General features: G+C 31.3%; 1 protein-coding gene across 1 annotated transcript; it reads right to left on the bottom strand.

Moving 5' to 3' along the window:
• Positions 1 to 507: 507 nt before the first annotated feature.
• LOC111714597 (uncharacterized) lies at positions 508 to 19,010 on the bottom strand (the record flags this gene model as incomplete). Its single annotated transcript, XM_023489739.1, is given in 16 exon segments — positions 508 to 518; positions 1,675 to 1,738; positions 2,170 to 2,237; positions 3,283 to 3,367; positions 4,649 to 4,735; positions 7,349 to 7,531; positions 8,022 to 8,073; positions 8,850 to 8,938; positions 9,707 to 9,795; positions 10,330 to 10,435; positions 11,872 to 12,208; positions 14,868 to 14,931; positions 15,453 to 15,477; positions 16,690 to 16,757; positions 17,978 to 18,140; positions 18,679 to 19,010. Coding segments are annotated over 15 exon segments (1,435 nt in total), but the record flags the coding sequence as incomplete, so codon positions are not given.
• Between the last annotated feature and the right edge of the window lie 6,460 nt (positions 19,011 to 25,470).

The following is a 25,470-nucleotide window of genomic DNA, read 5'->3' as shown; positions in this document are numbered from 1 at the left end:
CTACATATATTCAATATACATTCATCTTCCACCTCCATATATTCAATGTAAGTTCATCTTCCACCTCCATACATTCAACAATATACATTCATCTTCCACCTCCATATATTCAATGTACATTCATCTTACACCTCCATACATTCAACAATATATATTCATCTTCCACCTCCATACATTCAATATACATTCATCTTCCACTTCCATATATTCAATGTACATTTATCTTCCACCTACATATATTCAATGTACATTCATCTTACACCTACATACATTTAATATACATTCATCTTCCACCTTCATATATTCAATGTACATTCATCTTACACCTAAATACATTCAATATACATTCATCTTACACCTACATACATTCAATATACATTCATATTCCACCTCCATATATTCAATGTACATTCATCTTACACCTACATACATTCAATATACATTCATCTTCCACCTCCATATATTCAATATACATTCATCTTAAACCTACATACATTCAATATACATTCATCTTCCATCTACATACATTCAATATACATTCATCTTCCACCTCCATATATTCAATGCACATTCATCTTACACCTACATACATTCAATATGCATTCATCTTCCACCTCCATATATTCAATGTACATTCATCTTACACCTACATACATTCAATATACATTCATCTTCCAGCTTTATATGTTCAATATACATTCATCTTCCACCTACATACATTCAATATACATTCATCTTCCACCTCCATATATTCAATGTACATTCATCTTACACCTCCATACATTCAATATACATTTATCTTCCACCTTCATATATTCAATATACATTAATCTTTCCCTTACATACATACAATATACAATCATCTTACGCCGACACACATTCCATATACATTCATCTTCAACCTACTTACATTCAATATACATTAATCTTCCACCTAAACTTTCCAGGGGTATTTTCCCATAGGGCAACTTACCAAATGTGCAATTTTCCATGCGGCAAATTCCCAAGTCTTTCCTTGTCGCAGCACTCGGTCCCTAGCCTATCTTAGCCGGAGCGCTCGGCCCCATTGCAGCCTCCGACGCCTCATGAGGACCTAACCTTTGGAAAGTTGCTGCTAGGGAAATTGCTTGGGAATTGGTCACGTGGAAAGTCGCTCTTGAGAAAATTCTATTGGGAAAACACCTAATACCAAAGAGAATAGAATATATATTAGAGGGGAATTTAGACAATCCTTCGGTTAGGTGTTTTTTTTATCAGTCCCTTTCAGCCTGAAAGGGAGTTCAAAGTGTACATATCATGTAAATGTTCACAAATTATATGCAGTAGAGTACATTCATACAGTATGTTCCCTAGACTATTCGTTTCAATTTTGAATTTTTTGAAGCTGTTATATAAACTTTATAAAATGAATTAGGTGAATAAAAACATCATTTGATTTATAGTTATAACGGAAAATCATCGTTTGTAAAGTGAAAAGCATAGAGTCTATGTGAAATGGTCAATTATGAAACCAGCCTATTTCATAATTTGGTTTTCTTTTAATATTAATTCTAGATTTTCTATAAAATGATGTTCCAGGGCCCCAAAGGTTATATAGCATAAATATGTGAAGTACACCTGCACTCTAATATATATTCTATTCTCTTTGCCTAATACCCTTGGGCTTCTGCCTACCTGAGTAGGGTTGTATAATCTCGTTCCAGTAACTCCAGCGTATCATCAAACTCAAACAGAAAAGCTGAAGAAAATATATTTCACCTTCTTTATTTCATTTATTTTAATTGGTGAAGGAGAATGAAGTTTTTATCATAAGATTTTTAATGATATTTCAAAAAAGGGGGTTGTAATTTCAAACTCTCTAATATGTTAAAGGAAATGTAGACGTATTGTGAAATCATTCTCTTATTCTATAAATTCATGCTTGATTCTCAACTGTACCCGTAAACCTTTTCATGGAGTCAAAATTGCTAATTTTATTTTCAATTAGTTTTCCCCATGGCCGAATTTAAAATTCTAAGAGAGATCGCTGATCTACCTACCGCCGGTTCAAATCTTGAATCACCGATTTAAATCGAATCTTTAATTTTGTATGGGCGATTTAAATTTGAACCGGCCAGCTCAATACAATTAAATTTGGGCCCAAAAATATTTAACTGAATTAAGAATAACCTGCTAAACGCTTCTCATACACTTTCAGTCCTGCTATTGAAAATAAAGGGTTCAATGGACCATATCCTCTAAAAAAGTCGGAGTGAAAAAAGTTTTGAAATAAATGTTTCGATTTCATAAGGAAAATAATATTTATTAAGAAAAAAACAATTTTTAAAATTTATTATTTCATATCTTAATGAAAATCTCATGTCGTTTGTTTGCTAAATACATGTTTGAAGTAAAGACCAAGCAGACAGTGAAAATGAATAATTCTCTAATATAAAAGTTTACGATATATCTTAGTAAAAATCAAGGTATGTAAAAACCAACGAAAAATCTTGGTCTTGCCGCAATGAAAAAAAAATCAATACCGGCTTGATTTATAGATAGTAAACATATATAGTCGTCTTCGTATATTTATAATTTAATGAAGACGACTTTCTGTTTACATTTTGATTACTACCAACAGTGTGGATACACATAAACATGGCAGCAAAGCGAAGCAGTCAATTAACACCTCACCTTTGTTTCCTTGTAAACTTGTAATTTGAAAAAAGTTTGTTATAATCAAAGTTTAAACAGCAAAGTCGTCTTAATTGTATTGATATAAACGCCGAATGACAACTGCAAGATTATAAAAACGGAAAAGTACGCCAGCTAAAGCATCTCCTTTTCGAGATATTAATGTGGTCGACATAGGTTACTTATGCACCAGTGCGAGTATAACTGTAGGATACTAATATACTTGAAAAGTGAAGATTTTAGAAAGAAAATGGAACCCAAAACGTCCTAAATAAAGTGGTGAGCACAACACAATGCAAACGATTTTTAGTAAAGCTTTTCTTTTTAGCAAGATTTTTATTAGTAGAGACAAATAAATATCCCGACATAAAGGAAAAAAAGAAAGTGGTGAGCATTCATATCAACACAATGGAAACAATGTTTAATAGAGCTTCTCTTTTTAACAAGATTTTGATCAGTAGAGACAAATAAATATTCAGACAAAAAGGAAAAAAAGAAAGTAGTGAGCGTTCATATCAATACAATGGTAACGAAGTAAAGGCAGATATAAAAAAGTAGTCATCATTGAATCAATATATAAGCTTACCACTGTATGGTTAAAAAACATACTTGGCCCAACGAATATAGTGCTTCATCATGTCATGACCAATATTAAATCCGGTCCACTTGTCCCAAAGAGTACTAGATTTGGCATCTAAATATTAAACAAAATGTTATTCTAATTCTTCTCGTAGTGATTAATAATACCTAAAACGGTTTCACAAAAATCTTTTTTTGTTTGTTTTACCTATAATAATCTTTTTCTTAGAATAAAAATATTAAACAGTTGTCAAATGTTAAAAAGTAAGAATATCGTTATGAAAAGTTGGAACTTTACTTTTATTAAACAGTATTTTAATAGGTCAAGAAACGTTATGGCTCCTCCTCACTATTTGCGAGTTCGTGAATTCGAAATGATTTTTATTCAAAAAGCGTCAGAGAAGGTTAAAGCAAAAACAATCTCTTTTGTGAAAAACTATAAAAATTAATTCTTTTAAAAATTGTCCGAAACCCAGACTTAAATAAATAATAAATAAATAAATAAATAAGGCAAACTTTTGTTGTTTTTGCTTTTGTTATTAAAGGGAGTGACCGGCAATGTATGGTAGTTGAACTTAGATTGCATTTTGGAGGGATGATTTTAAGAATTCGTTTTGTAAAAATTATTCAAAAATGACGAAGAAAAATGTAACAAATTGTCTACAGCAAACTTACTGTTTAGGAACATATTTCTTAATTTAAATTTTCTCAATAGATCAATGTTAGAATCTATTGCTTTTTCATCATTATATTGAATTTTTTTATTCTTTATAAAATAGTTTGCAGATTTCTTCAAATTCTTCAAATGTCGTCTTTTTATTAAAAATTCCAACAAATCTCCAGAAAATGGGTTTGAACAATGAGACATTACAGAAACCAATAACTGATAAGAGGTAATTTTTATATTCTCAGCTTGTTCCCAAACAACTAATTAAATTACTTTAGAATTTTTGTTACATTTTTCGTGGTGGTCATTGAATAATTTAAATAAAACCGATTCTCAAAATCATCCTTCCAAAATTAGGGTTTCCAAACGGAATTCCATTGCTCAAAATTGCGCTCAACCATTACGGATTGCGCGCCAGTAAAATCAACCCTACCCTACCCAAAATGGACAATCTTTAAGGATTTCTGAACAAAAATGGACCGTGTAAACGTCTGATAGGTCTCAAATGAATCCTAAAAAATTTCTCAGTAATTCTGCAATCCTAGTTCAACTATCAAACATTGCCAGTCACTCCCTTAATCAAAAGATTGTTTTGTTTTATTTCTAACTTAAGCACATTTTCCAGATGTCTGTTTTGGACAAAATTTCTATCTATTTCATGTTTTAGCTGGGCTATATTCTTGTAATTTTATTGCTCGCATTTATTGCTTCCCTCAGTAAAATACTTACTCAGATAATGCAGTTCTTCTTCCATCAGAACATTTTCTATGAGTCTAAGATCCAGGTTTTTAATCATATCAAGCACTGCAATATCATCTTCAAACAATGTCAAAATAGCCAAATGTTTTGCAAAAAAAAAGTTTCATTTTTTACACTGTATTTCCAGCAACCAAAACCGATTTAAATGGCAGTTTATTTATAAGGAAGTTCAACATACGTTTAAAGGGACAGACTGGCTATGTAATGTACTTAAACTGAGTATGCATGGTATTTGGACAAATTCTTTTGGATTTATTTGAAACATATAAAACTTTTCCACGATGTATAATTACTGAGTTTGAGTGCATAGTCGACGTTCAAAATCATGAATTTGGGTGGATACGTTTTCAGAATCGGGTTTTTAAATTATCAAATAACGACGAAGAAAAATAAAAGTAAAAATTATACAGTAAAGTAATTAGATGATTAGGAACATATTTCTCAAAAGAAATTTGTCAATAAATCAATTCTAGAATCAATTATTTTATTTTCACCCTTATATTGAATTTCTTATTTTCTATGAATTTGTTTGCAGATTTCTACAAATTCTTCAAATGTCGTCTTTTCAATAAAAATTCCAGAAAATCTGCAGAAAATCTTTGTGAATAATGAGAAACTAGAATAATGAAAAAATAGAAGCTAATAATTGGATAAGATTACTTATTTTTGATAATAAGATTGATTTTTATTTTCTCAACCTGTTTCTGATTAGTTTACTGTAGAATTTTTTGTCGTCGTTATTTAATAATTCACCCACAAGTACGATTTTAAACGTCGACTTTTCGCTAAAACTTAGGATTTACAGACCTTTAAAAAGTTTTATATGTCTCAAATGAATCCTAAAGAATTTTTTCACAACACTGCATACTCAGTTCAACTACCTTACATAGCCGGTCACTCCCTTTAACTGCATGAAATAAGGTGGTTAACATTCTTATAAAAGGAGGAAACGGTTCTGTTTTCAGTTATTCGGGTCATTTGGCAGTATATCGTGACTGTACTTTCTGGCCCGTGGAAGTGCAGTTTTGGATGAATTTGATTTTATTCGCATAGAAAGTAGAAACTGATTCTTTATTGACCTTTTCAACATAAGCAGGAGTTTCTTGTTTAATCTAGTCCCCCCCCTTAACCCTAAAAAGGCTGTGGGGGGGGGGAGGCGTTTGGCCTCTCCCCTCTATTTTTGTTCTCCTAGCACTCTAATTTTTAACACTAACACTGTGAAATTTTGTGACTTTTCATGAATATGAACTTAAAGGATATTTTGTAAAAAAAATTTGTTTAATGCTAAGGGTAGGGTACAGGGCGGTAAAAAGTCCGGTCTGTGTAAAAAAAAAAACTGAAATAGCCCATAACTTTGTTAAGTAACTAAAGCTACAGATCTAAAAACTAAATTTTTGAAAAACCCTTGAAAAATTGATGTAGAATTATGTGTCACGCTTTGATATTTGTTTTAAAGAAAAAATTATTTTTTAACTTTAATAATTTATTTTGGTAAAGGGATGTGGGCACAAGCTCACGCATACAAATAAAACGATATACCAATAAATCTATTTCCATTTCTTTCTAATATTTTGTTTTGCTCAAAATCGATTTAAATTCATATACCTCAACGTTTTGTGTTGTGCCGTTGTCTTAAAAACTTGAGCATGGTTAACCCTGTGAATCATAGTGAACACTTATTTATTTTACGCGGGCTGATCTTGCTTCCTGTTTTTCCTTAGGCTTAACTATTAGGTTTGGTTAATGATATGATTTTTGTTAATCGCATATAGCGTTGATTTGCCAATGACTTGTAGAAAGCTGGATTTTCAAACATAATTGAGTTTGGTTCTTTCTTTAAAAGAAAAAAGAATATTTTACATTTTTTTAGCTTTTTTTTCAACCCTCCCTAACAACTATTAAAACTATTGGTAATTTTTTTCAATAAGCTGGCCTTAAAAAATTGGGCTTTGAACATGCATTTCAACCCTTTCCCTATTCTCTGAGACCTTTTGATTTNAAACTATCGGTAATTTTTTTTTCAATAAGCTGGCCTTAAAAAATTGGGCTTTGGACATGCATTTCAACCCTTTCCCTATTCTCTAAGACCTATTGCTAGGAGAGGGGGGGGGTGGTAGGCCCCCCAGGGTATGCATAGATTCAGCCCTCCCAGCCTTTATAGGGTTAAAATCGTTTCCTTTCTCTATGGTTAAAATTGATCTTTTTCAATCTGACACTTTTGTTCTGACAATTTTAGCCCCCCTATTATTATTAAAGGTAATAAACAGCATCACTTAAAGTTAAGCATTACATAAAGTTAAGCATTATTTAAATATAAGCACTACTTAAATATAAGCATTACTTAAATATACGCATTACTTAAATTTACGCATTACTTAAATTTGCACATTACTTAAATTTACGCATTACTTAAATTTACGCATTACTTAAATGTACGCATTACTTAAAGTTAAGCATTCCTTAAGTTTAAGCATTACTTAAAGTTAAGCATTACTTGAAGATAAACATCACCTGAAGTTTTGCATACCTAAAATTCAAGCATGACTCAAAGTTTCGCATATGCAACCAGTTTGGTTATTTTTGGCTAAAATTACGATGGAAAGCTTCAGAATTGTTATTGCTCTGTATTATAGCTATCTAAAATATCTAAAATTATGCTCTTTTGTTTCCCTGAATTCTTCTCTTTATCTTCTGAGGACTGCGGATGTCCAGGTTCAAATGCAACAGTTGTGTCTAAACTTCCTGAGTTTTGTGATTCTGCTGGAGATGCCAGAAGAAAATCAACAGATATCATAACTTCTTTGTCAAACTCAATTGATTCAAGACAGTCTGGGGTTCCAACAGATTCATAATCTAAATTCGTCAGTTTTTTTATTTTTGTTAACTACAGGATGTTCTACAAAATAGAACTTTAAAGTCGTCTTTAATCTTAGAAACAATTTTCGGCAATCTAATTTCACAGGTAACAATCCAGAGACATTAATTTCAAATTTTCCAAATTGTAGTCTACCTATCTTTTAATATACGTTTGAAATTTATTGAAATATAAAGAGTTTCGGGCAGACTTCGACAACACTGGGTTTTGAAATTTAAATTCGAGTCTGGACGAAATTCTTTTATCTACGGTAATTTCGAAAGCATAATTAAGACGATCTTTATATTTTAAAAATGTCAGGAAAGGTAAATTATTTTATTATTGCAATTGAAAAACAAAACTTGAAAAGTTATATATTAACTCATAGATATGCATGCTGCAAATTTGTTCAAAGATCTAAGACGATCTTCAAGTTTTTTTTTGATTGCTTATCATGAACTCAAATTCAAAATATTTGAAAATTCTTACTTTTACAAGAAGATTTGACGTTTAACATGATAACGCTTGTCCGCTTTTGTCTCTAAACAATCAATAAAAATTTCTAATTGTGATATTATTCAGAAAATTTCTAATTGTGATATTATTTATAAAATTTCTAATTGTGATATTATTTATAAAATTTCTAATTGTGATATTATTTATAAAATTTCTAATTGTGATATTATTTAGAAAATTTCTAATTGTGATATTATTTAGAAAATTTCTAATTGTGATATTATTTAGAAAATTTATAGTTGTGATATTAATTTGAAAATGAAATGAAAATACATTGAAGAGAATAGATACTATTACAAGATGGCAACGTAGAATTTGTACACTCTCAGTACAGCTGTATTCTGACGTCATAAGTGTCCATTTCTCTGTTGCCACCTATTGCACCTCTAATCTATTTTCTTTGCATCTGTTTATACTTATTTAAAGTTATTTAGCTCATTTGTACAAATTTTTACTTATTTTTACTATTTTTGGTAATTTTTTACTCATTTACACAGATACTCATCTATACTTAATAACACTTATCTGTACATATTTGTACTAATTTTCATTTGTTTGTAAAACAATTTGTACTTATTAATGCATTCATTTATAATCATTTGTACTCAGTAATAATCGTTTGTACTCATTTATAATCTTTTGTACTTATTTATAATCATTTGTACTTAATTGTGATCATTGTACATATGAGTTTATATCAGGAACAAAACAAAAGGGCTACCAATAAATAATAAGAATGCAAAGACGACCGAAAACTCTGAAAATATTGCTTATGTTTCATTATAAATCAAATCAAAGTACCTGTAAAGACTTTCTGAGTTTCCCTGCGTGCCATTGGTAATGCTTGGGCACCTGACCAAATGAATGAGCTACTCTCTCCACGTTTTTCCCTTGATTAAGGCTTAATTTAGATTAGTGGCACTTGGTAAGTGATATATAATCATGGTTCAGTCAGAACCATAGAAATTGCATCAGCGGTAACATATATCGATCTATCTATATCATCGTCCAATAAGAGATGAATCCTGAAATCAGTGTTAAACAGTAAACGGACAAGTGTACTCCTTCTGAAGGGTATTTTTATGAAGATAATAATTGACCAGACCAGAAAAAAACCATTTGTTCTGCTATTAGCCTATATATTACGTCTTTTTTTCGTCGAAGCTAAAATTTTGTCAAAAATCAGATTGCCCTCCTATATGCTACTTAAATTTTATTGTTTGTTCCACTAAACAGGTCAAATTTATTGAAAAGTAGGAGTCACACGATTAATGATGGGCATTAGCAATATTGTGTTTCAAACACTTTTTTGAACTTTTTAAACGGTCTTAGACCTAAGAATATGTGAAAGGTTTAAAAACTTTTAAAAACATTTGCTTTTCTCACACAGTGTCAAAATTAACCTCAAAAAAAGATATATTTAAAAAACGATTATTTAAATTGATCGTTTTTCGATTCATTTTTTTAGATTTTCTTTGAGGAAAAGTTTAAACCTTCTCAGATAATTCTGGTGCCTATCAAACATCCAAAATCCTTTAATGGTTTGAAAAAGAAGTTATTGCCCCCCTGTCTACTACAAGTCCTTAAAGTTATATGTCTACTTCATATATCCATATTAATTAATTCATGGGCCTTAATCTATATTATATTTATTTTACCTTTAGAAATGTTTGAAGTTGTGGGGATTGACTCTTTAACCGTAATGTTGGTACTGCAAATAACAGATGGTCTGGAGGCTGTTGCGGTCCTGGGCATGTTTTACTTTTTCCCTTTCATTCATTAATTATTCGTGAACGACCCATTTCATTCGTTTTTAGTCATTAAAAAAATGTTTTTGTTTGTTATCATAATTATCGTTAATTTTCCATCCATTTCGTTCGTTTTCTCAGTGAACGATTGTTCTGTAAAATAGTTTGTTCAGTATAATCATCCATTCATTAAAATAGTTCGTTCAATTCATTTGTTCAGCAAAAAAGCGAAAGGTTTTCCAAAAACTTGTTCAAAAAATCCATTCATTCAGTAAAAAACAATGGTTTAAAAAAATGTTTGTTGCCAGAAATCGTTTATTCAGTACAGTTAAAAAAAACAATAGTTTTGTCAAGTTCGTTTGAACGATTTAAAAATGCATTTTGTTTTTTTAAAAAACATTTTTTTTTATTTCTTTGACTGATCCATTTCATTCATCCATTGTTTTTTTTTTTTCTGAACGACAGCCTTTTCTACGAGAAATTTTGTTCATTCAAAAATTTTGGTTTGTTAAAGAAACGATGCCCGTCTCTACCCGGAGGGTAATAATGTGATGACTGTTGAGGGTCTGAAGGGAGTTGAGGGTCTAGAGGTTCTACAGGTTACAAAGTCTGTTAAGGGTCTAGTGGTCAATGTTGTTCCTAAAAAATACAATTGGACTTTAAGATGAAAAATTTAAGATTAAAATACCTTTATTTTCATAATGATTCAAAATGTGTTTTTAAGTAAAACAGTGCTTTACGGCTCTTAACGCCCAAAACAGCTTTAGCAGAAGCAAGCGCAAACATTGATTAAATTGCCAAAATTTTCTTCGGCTCTCATTGGCCAGACCATACCAGAATTGGACATTGAACCAGCCAATTAGCTTTCAATTTGTACACTGAGCCCGCGATTTAAAAACTACGGCTCGAGCCTTAATTCCTTAAACCTGACCTTAAGACCCAATTTTAAAAAGCTGTAAATTATAAAATTGGAAAACTGTTATCTCTTTATAATTATTGTAGTTAAGAACAAAAAAAAACTATTTTAGTGTCAACAGTGGATTCATCTACTTGATAAAAGTACATTATCTAAATGATTTAAATTGGAATTCTGGAAATTTCAGCAGATATTAATGTATTTGTGGTTTATGAGTTTGTCATATGCTGATTGTCCCAACGAAAAAGAAGAATTTGTAAGTAAGTTGCACATGCAAATTGCTAATATTTGTGCGAAAAACATCCTTTATAAAAGCCATCCTTCTAACTATGGAAATTAGACTTCTAGAAATTTTGCTGACTTATTGAATATAGTCTTTGCCATTTAGGCTGGCAATAACAACCCAGAGCTTTTAAAGGGAGTGTTCGCGAAAAATGAAAGGGGGTATAAGCTCAATGCGATATAAAAGCGCTTTTGATCGCCACTTATCTTACTTCTAGCTGTTGCGTCTATAAGGAGAAAATTGTTAAAACGACTAATACCGAAGAACGTACATACAAATTCAGAAAGATGCAACAAACGACTTAGACCGTAAAAAATCTTTTTAATTTCAAACAAATCATTCAGATATTACAACCTATAGTCATCCTTTATCTTTCGCCACATTTGTATACAGTTGATTTTTCCTAATATGTTTTGATTTTATTTTTAAAAATAATAGTTAGCATACAACTTGTTTTCGAACATTCCTGGAAAATATTAAAATGTCGTCTTCATTACCAAAAATCCTCGAAACAAGAATAAAAGTTTTTATAAGTAACTCTCAGATCATAACAATTAAAACTTATTATGAAAAATCAACCTTATACAAATGTGGCGAAAGATAATCGATGACTATAGGTTGTAATATCTGAATGATTTGTTTGAAATTTAATAGATTTTTTTACGGTCTAAGTCGTTTGTTGCATCTTTCTGAATTTATATGGACACTACGTTCTTCAGTATAAGTCGTTTTTAACAATTTTCTCCTTATAGACGCAACAGCTAGAAGTAAGATTGGTAGCGATCAAAAGCGCCTTTTTATTGCATTAAGCCTATTCCCCCCCTCATTTTTCGCGAACACTCCCTTTAAGTCAAAACAATTTCTAAAAAAGTTAACCTGTGAGTGTCAAATCTTGACTCATGGACACTTCATCAGTTGTATTTCTCTCATTGTTTGGAGTATTTGGCCAACTATTAGGTGTATTCGGCCAACTATTAGGTGTATTTGGCCGATTATTGGGTGAACTTGCCAGGTTCTCAGGAGTATTTGACCTACTATCAGGAGTATTCAGTCTATTATTGGTTATATTTTGTCTATTGGCAGGTGTATTCAACCCATCATCAGGTCTATTTGGCCAATGATTAGGTGAATTTGGATTTGGCCGATAAGGAGATGAATTGCTGTTCTGACCCACTCTAGCTTCGCGTTGTCTGATAGTTCGTCTGAACCGCATCTATAATATATAAAATATAAATAAATATGTAAATTATTTCTATATTTCTATATATGTACATCCTTATGTATATATGTGACTATAAAGCAATAATCAGATCAGCTTCTCAGTTTTCATATTTATTAAATTATTTTGGATTGCTTCTCTTCATGGTTAATAAACATAGAACCATGGTTTCAGGAGCAATTCGAAACAATTTGTCATGGTTCAATGAAAAGGAGCAATGCAAAACAATTAATATATACTAGGCTTTTAGGGTGCTTCGCGCCCATCTTCTATTTAAATTGTGAACATGTTCTCTTTGTTTACATTTTAAAACAAAGAAGAAAAAAATTTTGCGGATTTTAAAAAAAAAATTCGCGGATTTTCAAGAATTTAATTTTTTTTTTAACTAAAAACCTGTAAAACACATTTTTTACAATTTTTTATCATTCATAAACCTTCCCTGTGGTCACATAATGTCCCACAAAAAATTTGGGCCCGATCGGTTCAGCCGTTTTGACGTTTATTGGATACAAACAAACAGACACCCAGACAAGCAAACAGACAGACAAGCCAAATTTATATATAGATGAAAACTAGGAAACTGCTCTGATTACTGCTTTATATTTAAATAACTCCAACTACTTCTTGTTGTCAAGATTTTTGAGCTCCTTGGTGAACCTGTTTTACTTGATATGGTATATGTATGTCACAATTTTATGCATTCTTATTAGTGCTGTTATTTGAAACACATAGTGTTTAAATTCTTACAGAACCAGTTTGTGATAATGAATTTTTAGTAGGGGCTTGTTTGATAGCTAAGCTTCTGCCCATGTTTGGCATTTAGAGCTCGATTAATAGCTTGTTTGATAGCTAAACGCTTGTTTCCCTGTGCAGCATTTGAATGCAGACGGGTTGTACCTGGACTGATACAGTTTGGGACGATGTTTTAAGAGTACGGTATTTACTACAAGTGGAAGCAGCGTCGTGAATCAAGGATTCCCAGTCAAATGCAAAGATCTTGAGAGAAGAGAATAAAGTGATAACCTCGTAGAAAGGACAGCAAGAGGAACTGTATCAGAAGAAAACCGCAACAAGTTAAGATTGCAATCAGAGTACAAAATGAATATATGACAGGGTGTAAAGAGTGTAACAGGAGACAGTTTTAGCTGGTAAGAGCAAAATACCGAATATGAAGAAAACCAGAGGAACAGGGGGGAGACATTCAACAGGGGGAGACATTCAGAATTCAAGAAGAAAAGATTGGAACGAGAAGATTTTTGGAACTTGTAATGCAGAGACTAGACAATGAAGAGTTAAAATATAAAGTACAAGATAAGATACAGGAGGTGAAAACAATGCTGGAGCAAGATAAGAAGGCGGAGGAGAAACAACAACGCATGAAATATCTAGAACAGTGGCGTACACAAGGGGGGGGGGGGCATAAACTATAAATAAACTAAATAAGGAATAAACTAAATTAGGTAACATTTACGTAATACATATAAAAGAATCCCAGAAAATTGAAGCTTAAAAGAGTTGGCGAATATGTAGATGGATTAAATTCTATCTAAACTTTTCAGAAGAAATTTCGTTTATTAGTGAAAATATAATTTTTTAATGATGCTGTGATTATTGATTTAGTTAGCTGTTATGGAGTTAAGTGATAAATTTATAAAGTTAAAAAGTTAAAGTTAGTTTTTTGAGCAAAGGAATACTTTCAAACTCTATAAGGTTACTAACACCCGAAAATGTAGTCTTTTGGTGTATTTTTATGGTGTTAATTGACTTTTTGAGCAAAACAACTCCAGGGGGGGGGCAACAAATAGCCAGGGGTGGCTAACAAAATTTTCGAGCTCCGAGTGAATCTGGCCCCCCCCCCCTTGGCGAAAATGCTGTGTACGCGCCTGATCTAGAAGGAGTAGAGAACGATGAGAAAGCAGACGGAGATCTCTATGGGGAAATGAGTGAGATCAAAGCTAATATCGTGTTACAAAAAAACTCCTTGAACAAGCTTTGATTTCAAACTAAAATGTTTCTTAAACTCGACCTTTCTTAAACCAGGCTAAGCAAAGTTTTTAAACAATTTTTAAAAAAGTTTTTTTTAAGAATATATCTAGTAATTTTCATTGTACAAATCGAAATTGCTATTCTTCCTAAATCTTGATTCTATCCCCTTTCCCCTGCCATTATAGTATAACATAATAAAACATAAATATTTATAAACTATGTGTGCTGGATTGTCAATCCCCCCCCCCTTTACGTTCCTTACTTCTTCTTTTCCTCTCTATTCTTCAATACCTTTTCCTCTATCTACTCTTTTTCTTTCTCCTCCACCACTCTTTGCTTTCCTTTATATCTACATTGTTTTATTTTAATTTAACATGTTATTTATCGCTGCAAAAGAATCTCTCATTCAAAACAACTAGCAATGGTTAGAGAGGCTAAATTAAGATATAACAATTGTGCAATACCTGTAATTGTTTTTTATTAAAATATTTAGTCAAAGACATATATCTATCTATCTATCTATCTATCATCAATCGAAGTTGTGGGAAAATTGGTCAAAGGGTTCAAGCAGAGAGACAAACAGAGATAATTTGCTCCGATTTTCTGAAGAAACACGTGTAAGAAACACGTGTAAGAAACACGTGTAAGAAACACGTGTAAAAAATACCTTTATTTGTCTTTCATTGAGTACAAATCTTTTCTCCATTCCAATCTGTAAACATTTCTCATACCTTGAATAATAAATACAGAGTGTCCCAATAAACATGGGAATTAAGTGACGACTTCTACATCCTATTTGTTCCGCTCGGCATTATAACATGAAACCAATTAATCAGTTAAAACATAACATAAAGTATAAACTCGGGAATTGCAAAATGTGGTTTGTTCTATTAAAAATTACTGAAAATACTAATCTGTTAAGTAAAAATAAAATTGTTTAAATGTTAGATATCTCCGTCAATTTTGAAGATATGGGAAATCTAAGATTCCAAGTCTTAATTTCCATAATTAATGGGACACCCTGTATTATTAAATTTGTTATTTGTTATTTTCAATATATGAAATTTTTAGTTTGTTGTTTGTTACATATAATACACATCAATCAAACCCAGCCATATATAATTATTTGGCATGACACGACCTTATTGTCGGCCTGGTCTAGGCACATCAGATTACATCAATGACAATGAAGGGGGGGGGGGAAATCATAATAAAATTAGATGAAAAAATAATTTTTTTAAAAATAATTTACCTGCATTTGATGCATTTTTTCTCTCCTAACACAACGACAAAACATGTGAATTTTAAAGATAAAAAAGCAGAAAATTATCCCACTCCACCTCCTCGACCACTTGGTCGCCAATTAGATAGATCTTTAACCCGTTTTTTAGTAATTAATTCTTGAATTGGACTTTAACCCTAATCCTGCTGGGGGGGGGGTCAATTTGACCCCCCCTGTAGTTTTTTTTTACATAACTCAAAAAGTATTGGTCTGAGGCTGTTGAAATTTTCTGACTTTTCCTACATACCCAAAGCCCTCCCTTTAGGCCTAAAACCGGGCTCTGATACTAACTGCCTGAGTCCTCAGGCACACTGCCTGAATGACTGCTTTTTCCTGTAACAAACAAAATCTTTGATTTGACCCACTTCCACTTGTCAGATTTTGATAAAATTTAGCTTTTTAGAAAGCCTTTGACATAAGGAAACGAATTGCACAAGTTTTGCGAAATAAAATTGCAAATTTTTTGCAAAGGAAATTTGCACATTTTTAGTTTTTCTTAATTCAAAATTAGGTTATTTAAAATTTTGCAAAATTTTTTGTATATTTGAAATGGCATGGTCAAGGGCTTTTCAAAAATGTATAATTTTTCATTTTTTGGACAAATTTATTTTTGCAAACATTTTTACTATATAACTGGATTTTGCGATAAAAAATTCAATTTTTGCAAATTTGCATTTTTTTTTGCAGATTCTAAAAGTAGAGCACAAGAGCTTTCCAATGATGTATCATTTGTCATATTTGGACATCAAACATGGGAGGGGTCAAATTGACCCCCCCCCCAGCATATCCTGGTTTTCAAGTACCCCAGCAGAGATAGGGTTAAGGACTCTTTCTTTTTCTTCCAAAAACTCCAAGTAAAGCAAACAATAATAAAAACCTTTATCAACAGAATTCGTTGCAATTTGCAACTAAACGGTTTTTGTAGAAATAATTCAGATTTTTTTGCATATTTGAATTTGACCTTTTTCTTTCAGGAGTAATATGTACTTTTTAAGGTTGAAGGGGGCGGGAAGAAAAATATGGGGTGGGAAATACAATAATATACACTGCGCATTGTGTTTTACTTTATTTAATTCGAATTAGAATTAAACTTTCCTTTTTTCTAAAATGTTCACAGTTTATTAGAATTTTCATTCTTGAGACTTGGTACAATTTGAACTTTAGACATTAAAATATATACAGGAAACTATATGAAATGAAGTTGTTCCTGGTTTTGGAGGGAAATCACATTGATCTGAATATTTGCAAGGCCTAGGATCAATCTGAGTCCAGCGTCTGGCGAAAGAATTTTCAATTATTATTATTATTTTAAAACACTTTGAATTAAAGCAAAATAAAGTTACTTTCAGTTTAATTTTTATTTATATTGAAAAAAATAGTTAGAAAGTATCCTAAATTTTTTTTGAGAAAATCCGGGAACCAATCAAAACTTTATAGCACCCGTGCTATAATGTACAGCTAATTTAACTTTATATGACGATGATTACTTTATAGCACGTTTATTATGAACTTCACTATGAAGTGAGTAATAATGATAAAGTACACTATAGTTTCATAAAAGGTTTTATCTCAAATTCACAGTTGTGAGGTCTGTTTTCAAACCTCCAAAGTTATCGGGTTTTTAGGAAACTGAGCTGTTTAACCGTATTCAATATTATAAGTTTTATTAATTATAACTTTCTGCAACAGTTTCACTATGCTCAGAGATATCAACCAAAACGATGTTTCAAAACAATTGGTAAAATCGTTTAGATACTAACAATTTGCTTAATGTAATCAAAGTAAACTTTTAGAAAATCGGATTTTGCTGTGAGTTAAACAGATTCTTTAAGAGCACATTTAACGCCCAAAAAAACTTTGAATGTGTAAAAACAGATCTCTTTCATTTTTCAAAAGGATGTTTAAAAGGTTCAGTTTTGCATTTTGAAGAATGGAAAATGTTTGACAACTCTAAAACTTTAAATCCAGAATTTTTTTCCCCTTATTATGGATTATTATAAAATCATATTGTGAGCAAAGCAGATTTTTATTTACTTGTACTTAATGTGCACAATCTTATCTTTGAATAATAATAAAGTATAAGAAATAGTTTCATGTTGATTTTAGTATAAGATTACTTTTGTATGTTTTAACCCTATTCCTAATGTTATAGTCACTACATATTGTTTTAGACAATGCCATTGGATTATTATATTTTATAGCTCTTTGGATAGCTTATGACAACAATTTCTGAATTTGAACTTTTTTAGTTTTTCTCTTATACAAACTTAGTTTTTAAAAATTCTGACATTCTTTGTTTGCATATTTGTCCCACCCCGGGACATAGCTAGCCAGAGGTTATTTTGGGCAGAGGAGATGTCATTTCATTAAGATCAGGGTTAAGTTATCTAATCTGCAATTTTCTACTTAAATAAAGATTTGTTTAATTCAAAATAATTGAAAAAATAAAAAAAAATATATTTGACATGTATTACAGGGTTAAAATTTTTTTTTACCTGAAAAATGATCTACAAGAAAAGCAGACTATCCCGCCATAATGCCTGTGGAAAGCTGGCATAGGTTGGCTGCACACATGACATTTAAATCCTTCGCTTGTCTCCATTTTATATCACTGTGAAATCTTCCCATCGATACCCCGCAGCGTGGGCACTACGTTTTCTAAATAAGATAGACTACACTGGAACTATATGAACAGTGGTATATTTTATTTTCTATCTTAAACATAAAATGATTTATATTTTCAATTTATAACATTTTAATACAATTTAACCCAAAACTGAGGAGACAACACAAAGAATTTATAAAATGTCGTTTTCTAAACCTACTGATACAGAAACCTACTGATACAGAAACCTGCTGATACAGAAACCTACTGATACAGAAACCTACTGATACAGAAACCTGCTGATACAGAAACCTACTGATACAGAAACCTACTGATACAGAAACCTGCTGATACAGAAACCTACTGATACAGAAACCTACTGATACAGAAACCTGCTGATACAGAAACCTACTGATACAGAAACGATTCACATATTTAGTTTTTTAAATGAACAATGTTTTGGAGCTTTTTTAAACTACTCCCGCCGCGCATATTGAACAGCATTTTCATATTTTACAATTACTGAAATTTCGGTATAATAGCATAAAACCCATTGAAAAATTGTCAAGACGACATTGTATATGTTCCTACCTAATAACTGGGTTAAGTTGCATGACAACTTCATTTTTTTTCTGTGCCATATCAAAAATCGTCTGTGAGATATACTTTTTTGTACTGGCTGACCACTTGTTGTCCCAACCAAATAGTAAATAAAGTGAACACAGGGATCCAAAAGTTGCAAGCAAAAATAGTCAAGAAATTTGGCAATAATTTCTTAAAACTAAAACTAAAACTAGGACCACAAAAAAGTCAGCGAGGTAAAAAAAGGCCACGGAATTTTACACTTTCAAGTATACACAAGTAGTCTGAATCTATGTGAATGCCCCTCAAGGTTTTGCATTTTGACGATATGATTATATTCTTCTTACTGAAGACATACTTTTGAAAAATGTCCAAACCACTTTTTTAAATTAGACGGAGTTCTGATTTAAAGTTCACATATTGCCTCAATATATTCCGATACAGGATATGCTACGGCGTTATTACAATGTAGGAATTAGCTTAATATGATAAAAGGCAAAGACGGTAGAGTAGAAAAGGGCATTAGGAATTAATCCGAATAGTGTGAACGCTCTGTACACTTTTGTATGACGTCATTGGCTGCAGTATTGGTTTTAAATTCAAACAATCAACGTTAAAACTCTAGTTATCAAATAAATTAATCATTGTAGGTGCAAGATATGGCGGGAAAATAACGACACGGTATNATTGCTAAAAATGGTGGGAAAATAACGACACGGTTATAAACTTATAAATTTGTTTTACCCGGTTATAGGATAGGATCCTCTCCTGTTAAAATAAAGCTAAAATTGTGATTTTGTTACGCATCTCATTTGTATGAAAAATACCGCATATTTTGAAACAAAATTTGTTAGAATGTCATTAAGTATAGTTTTGCTATAGTCTAAAGCAGAATTATAGGCCAATAACGTGAGCAAAGCCCGAAAAAACCTTGGTTTAAGTGGCCAAATGTTTTAAACCAATTACATTGCAGTCTGTTCTAAGATAAAGTTTATCTAAAAAGATTATAAAGTTATGCATTTCTAACGGCACATTAAGTAAAAAACGCAAGTTTTTGGTGATGGAAATGCTTAAAAAGTCCTAAAATCTTTTTAAATTATAGAAAAGACAACATTCTTTGGCTTCTTATTGAACCCAACTGAGGCGTATAGTTTTGCGTATAAACCCAATGCATACTCTTTATATTACAAAAGCTCTTTAATAAAAGGGATCCTGTGAATCTTTTCTCAGAGAAAGTATATCATGCACATCCGTCCCCGAAAAGATGAGAAAGCTGTTAATTTTATTCCCATCTATGCTTCTAATATTGACATATAACTTGATAAAAACGTGTTGAAAACTAAGAAAATGGATGATATTTATGTCAATGTGATTGTGAGCAATTTACCAGTAGAAAATACGTGATTTCTAGTGGCCTTCCATTTCTTGATTGGGATGATACGATTCCCTTAGTAAATCTTTATAAGTTTACAAATGAATGAGATATTCAACAATTCTCTTCATTCTTTCCTAATTTATAATTTTCAATTATGGTTTCTTTATATTGCAGTGACCTCTAAATTTCTTGCTACAGAATCAATGGAAGAAATGGTGAGAGTTAGCACTAAGCTAGAATAACGACTATATTTTTCACATCGTTGATCACTTTTTTAATGGTACCATTGTAAATGACTGCTTTAAATGTAGGGTCACTTGAAACTTTTTTGAAAATTTTCATTTTTATCGGAGCATTTCATTTATTTAGTAAGATTGTTTTTCTGGAAAGGGCCTTTCTCTGTTTGTGGACAAAAAGGCTAAACTGAGAGAGGTTTTAATTCTTTATCTCAGTGCTGCGAGGCCTGGAAGGCAAGCCACAAAAATTCTTTGTCCGAGCCACATTTTTCTCAATTTCCGATCCACCTCAAAAACTGCATTCGTTGAGATGCCTACATTGAAACTTTATTTTACGATCTAAAATTAAATAAATAAATATATATATGCCTGTAAATTTTCCCAAGAAACCAACCACGCGGGTACACCGATTTTATGGTTTCCAATAAAATTCACAAAATAGTTGAAATTTTTATGAATAACTGCAGCATTCAAGACTTTGAATATGTAGCCGGACTGGACAGTACGACTGAATGCAAATAAAATTCGTGTTTTATCGGCATGGATCATGCAACTTTTTGAGAGGTGTGAACATGACAACTTTTAATCAACTATAACTATTTTTCTTCATACACAAAAATTACTTTTTTGATTTTAATTTTAAAGAATTCAATAATTTAAAAAGATATTTTGCAAAAAATAAACCATTCAAAGGTGGCTCGGACGAAAAGTGGTGCGGCCGGTCACTTACCATCCCTCCCTCATGTTGCAGAGTTAGCATAAAAATCCGGTTTTATTCTCATCAAGGATGTACTATTGAAAGGAAGATAGAAAAGTACACATGAGAAGATAGTAGCTTGAAGAGAACTTACACAAACTCGAATTTATTACTCCCGTTATCTTTGCAACCTGACGTCATATAGATGTTTAAAACCTGTATACACTGCTATATCCAGAAGCAGAAGTTTGAAATATTAAAGGTTTGCTGTACAGGGAGTCGAGAGAAGATTTTCATATCGTCTTTGTAAATGATTTTTTGTTTTAGTCCCATAGATAAAAATAGATTGCGCATAAGACGACATTTTTCATCTTGAAAGATATAAATGTACAGAGATGCTTTCAAGATTTTCCTAAAATATAGATTAACTAGGTCGGTTTTGAACATTGGCTGTTCTTATGTCATTGAGTACTTGTGGTGTACATGAGTTCTGTAAAGAGAAATTTATGTTATTTTAGTCCTTCTCATGTCCTTCTTCAGTTCTCGTCAATATGATATTATCAAAATAAAATTCACTCCTGAGTGGTTTAATAATAATAAAATCCATTGAAACACCAATCCACCCCGCTTATCATTGAAGTACACTTTTACCCCTGGAAATATGAGTTCGCGGACTGTACATTCGTGGGGATTTTGCGTTCATAAGCTATCTATGTTTATTCTATGTTTTATTTATCTATGTTTAGTCCCTCTTCCATTATAATTTAGTAGTTAGTAGTCCTGGTATTTCCATAATGTGGTCCACCTTTTTTGCCTTCAATATTACTAGAGATATGAAGAATTTTGTTTAGATTCAGATAATTTTGGTATTTTTAACCCTATTCCTTATCATTTCACAAGACAGGATAGAAATTAAAATTTCCCAAAAAATTATTTCAGAAATTAAAGATTTCTTTAATTTGAAGAAAAAATATTCCCTCGCACATAATATTGGTAACACAATTTAAATTTCAGGCCAATTTTCTCCCTTTTACACATAATATTGGTAACATAATTTATATTTTAAGCCAATTTTCTACCTTTTACACATTTCATAGGTATAAACACAATTTAGATTTCAAGCCAATTTTCTCCCTTTTACACATATTATAGGTAACACAATTTAGATTTCAAGCCAATTTTCTCCTTTTTTTCCTTCTTTCCTTCTTTTTTCGTTTCCTTATTTTAATTTTTCATCTTTCTTCTTCATGAAAGTTTTGTCGACTGCCATCTATCGGTCACTTGTTGCATATAATGCCCATTCAGGGGTTAAGATTTACAACTTTTAAAGAAATACTCCAATTTTCAACATGAAAGAAAACATCTTTGAATTGAGTCTAAGATTTTGTATTTCTTTTCCAAAGGATCCTGAAATATCCCTGAATACAGATGTCTGCTGATTGGTCGTGTACTAGTAACTTGTTCACAATAAAACATGCTGTGGAAAATATCGCATCATAGGTTTCAATAGATCTCAATATTCTCTTATCTCTGGTACAGAGGGGCATATTTGAACATTTGTGTAAGGGGGCACTTTTTGTGCGCGTCAGCGCGCAAAAAAAAAATATTGTGCCCCCCTTTGGCAACATTGTGCCTCCATCCCTTAAAAACCCCTTTTGAAAAAGTATAGATACCCTTTTTAACTATGTTAACTATCCAATCATATGCACACTTCCATATAACAAGTATCAATAAATTATTTATGTAATTTTCTTAAGTGGACTCATCAGACGTTTTCTCTTAATACTGTGGTGTAAGCTTCATTGGGTGAAAAATAGAGATGGAAACGTTTCTTAAAAAATATCTATATTTTCATAGAAACGATACATATTATATAATTATAAATGATGATATCAAAGATATATTTACACGGAAGGCAGTTTTGTTTCATTAAGTACAATATGCAGTATACATTGTTGATACTATAGTACGCATTTAGTGTTATCACGCATAAACAAGGTGATAAATTAGCAACAATCCAGAGGATAAAATGCCATGCGTACGACAGAGATGGTGCTGATTGCACTTTTTCTCAAGAACTCAAATTTCTACCTGCCAGCGTATCTATATATGTATTATCTTTGCATTTTACACTCTGTAACAGCGTAGAATCCACAAAGTACAAATATCTAAGCAATAAATCTTCGAAAAACATACTACAGATTGTACACGTTATAATGAATAAAATAAAAATCCACGAAATAATTCACTAAGCCTCCACTTTTCCTTTACAAATCACAGAAAGAAGTGCGGACTGTTTAAGGCGGCATTGTTTTTTAAGTTTCTTTCAAATTTTCTGCGTTTTGGACATTTTTAGATTGTGCTTCAAGTTTTGAAAAATTATAAAAGTTTGCGCGCTACATGCAGACTCATTATATTGGTTTAAAATTAGGAAATGTAATTTAACAGAGTGGAGAGATTCTATTTAAATGAGATCGGCGTTTAAAATGCAAAAATATTGTACATTTTTGAGTATTGCGCTATAAAGGGAGTTAGCGCTTCGACTACATGTCCTTCTATATTTTTTGTGGTATATTTTTTTGGCATAATCCATAAACATGTTTTGTTTAAAATTCGAAGGGTTTCGCACTGATTAGATTTCATAATTTATAATAAACAGTTTGGTTTGGTTTCAATTCTGTGAAAAATTTAAATTTCTCTTATAACGTGCAGTTAAGTATTCAATAAAAAGGCTCGGTAATTGTTCATAATGATAACTGTTGTGGAAACGTTTTCATTGTTGTTGCATTCATGGGATACAATCCAGGGGAAAAGGGTTTGAACTGTAAATTCAGAATAATGTTTATTGGGACACCCTGTACTCGTTCTGAAATTAAGTAATTATCCTATAATTTGTAATTAAGAAGTACATTATAATAAATATTTTATTTAAATTAATTTCAATTTCACAACACATGATCAAACACATTTCGGAAACAAATTTTGCTGAAGCGATAGATTATTAAAAGAACGGAGGTAGGAAGGGGGTGCAGGGACGAAATTAGCCCCGTGAAATTTTCCCAAACACTCTTGATTCGCAAATGAGTAATTAAAATGACCTGGGGTTACCCCTAACCTTTAGAATAGATATTATAGAAGTAATGTATAAAAATATTTTATATTTAAAGAGTTTATATGCAACGCTTTTTGGATATTCAAGAAAGCAGTGCAAACTATTTAAAGATTAATTATTTTCTTTGAAAAAATGTTATTTATTACTTCTATAATATCTATTCTAACGTTTAGGGGTAGATCTTGGTCATTTTTAAAACTTCTCTGCGAAAACAGAGGCTTGGAGACCATTTAACGGGGCTCATGGCGGCCCTGCACCCCCTCCCTCACTAAGGACGTTATTAAAAGCGTGAAATATCCGACTCACAACGATTCATCATTGACCCCTTCATCTGAACCATAATTTAGAAGATTTGGTCATTTAAAATGTTTAAATCTGACCATTTTTTACTAATTCAAAAGAAATAAGCATAATCTAAATATCTCACTTAATCTAAATTGAAAATATGGATAAAATTTTAAAATTGAAAATATGGACAAAATAAAATTGAGAATATGGATAAAATAAAATAAAATTGAGAATATGGATAAAATAAAATAAAATTGAGAATATGGATAAATTAAAATAAAATTGAGAATATGGATAAAATAAAATGAAATTAAGAATATGGATAAAATTTTAAAAAATTGGGAATATGGAAAAAATATTAAAAAAATTCGTAATATGGATACAATTTAAAAGAAATTGGAAATGTGGATAAAATTTTAAAAATTGAAAATATGGACAAAATAAAATTGAGAATATGGATAAAATAAAATAAAATTGAGAATATGGATAAAATAAAATAAAATTGAGAACATAAATAAAATTTAAAAAAATTGGGAATATGGATAAAATTAAAAAAAAATTGGGAATATGGATAAAATTAAAATCGGAAAATGGAAAAAACAAATGTGAATTGATTAATATCAAGTCAAAGTGTAGTAGAGAGTAGTCGGAGCGAAAATACGTTGTTTTGATAACCCTATCTATTTTTTGACGCATAGAGTAGGGTCCAGGACGGTCTGAATGGTGTTGGGTGAACTCAATAAGATAAAAAAATCGCTTTATTTTTTTGTTCATTGAGCTATGGATCTAAAATCACGTATTTTTTTTTAAATCCCAATAAAATGTCAATATGTGAATTTGTTGGCAATATTCTTTTAAACCTTTTTTTTAACAAAGGAGATAAGTCTTTACCACAAACTCTTATATTGTAATCCCTATATATTTTAAACCCAATGTGTAGACCTTAGATATTTCAAACTAATAATTATGCTAGATCAAATAATCGGAGTTGAAATATCAAAGGCTTGCATCATCAGGTTACAAAGATATAGGGATTCGAATATTTGAGCGTGTGGCAAAAACTCAATTCCTTCTTCCGACGTATTGAACATTT

This window comes from Eurytemora carolleeae, unplaced genomic scaffold (assembly GCF_000591075.1).
Source record: "Eurytemora carolleeae unplaced genomic scaffold, Eaff_2.0 scaffold1599, whole genome shotgun sequence".
Classification (NCBI taxonomy): domain Eukaryota; kingdom Metazoa; phylum Arthropoda; class Copepoda; order Calanoida; family Temoridae; genus Eurytemora; species Eurytemora carolleeae.
The sequence above is the reverse complement of the archived record's forward strand: the minus strand, read 5'-3'. Positions and strand labels throughout refer to the sequence as shown.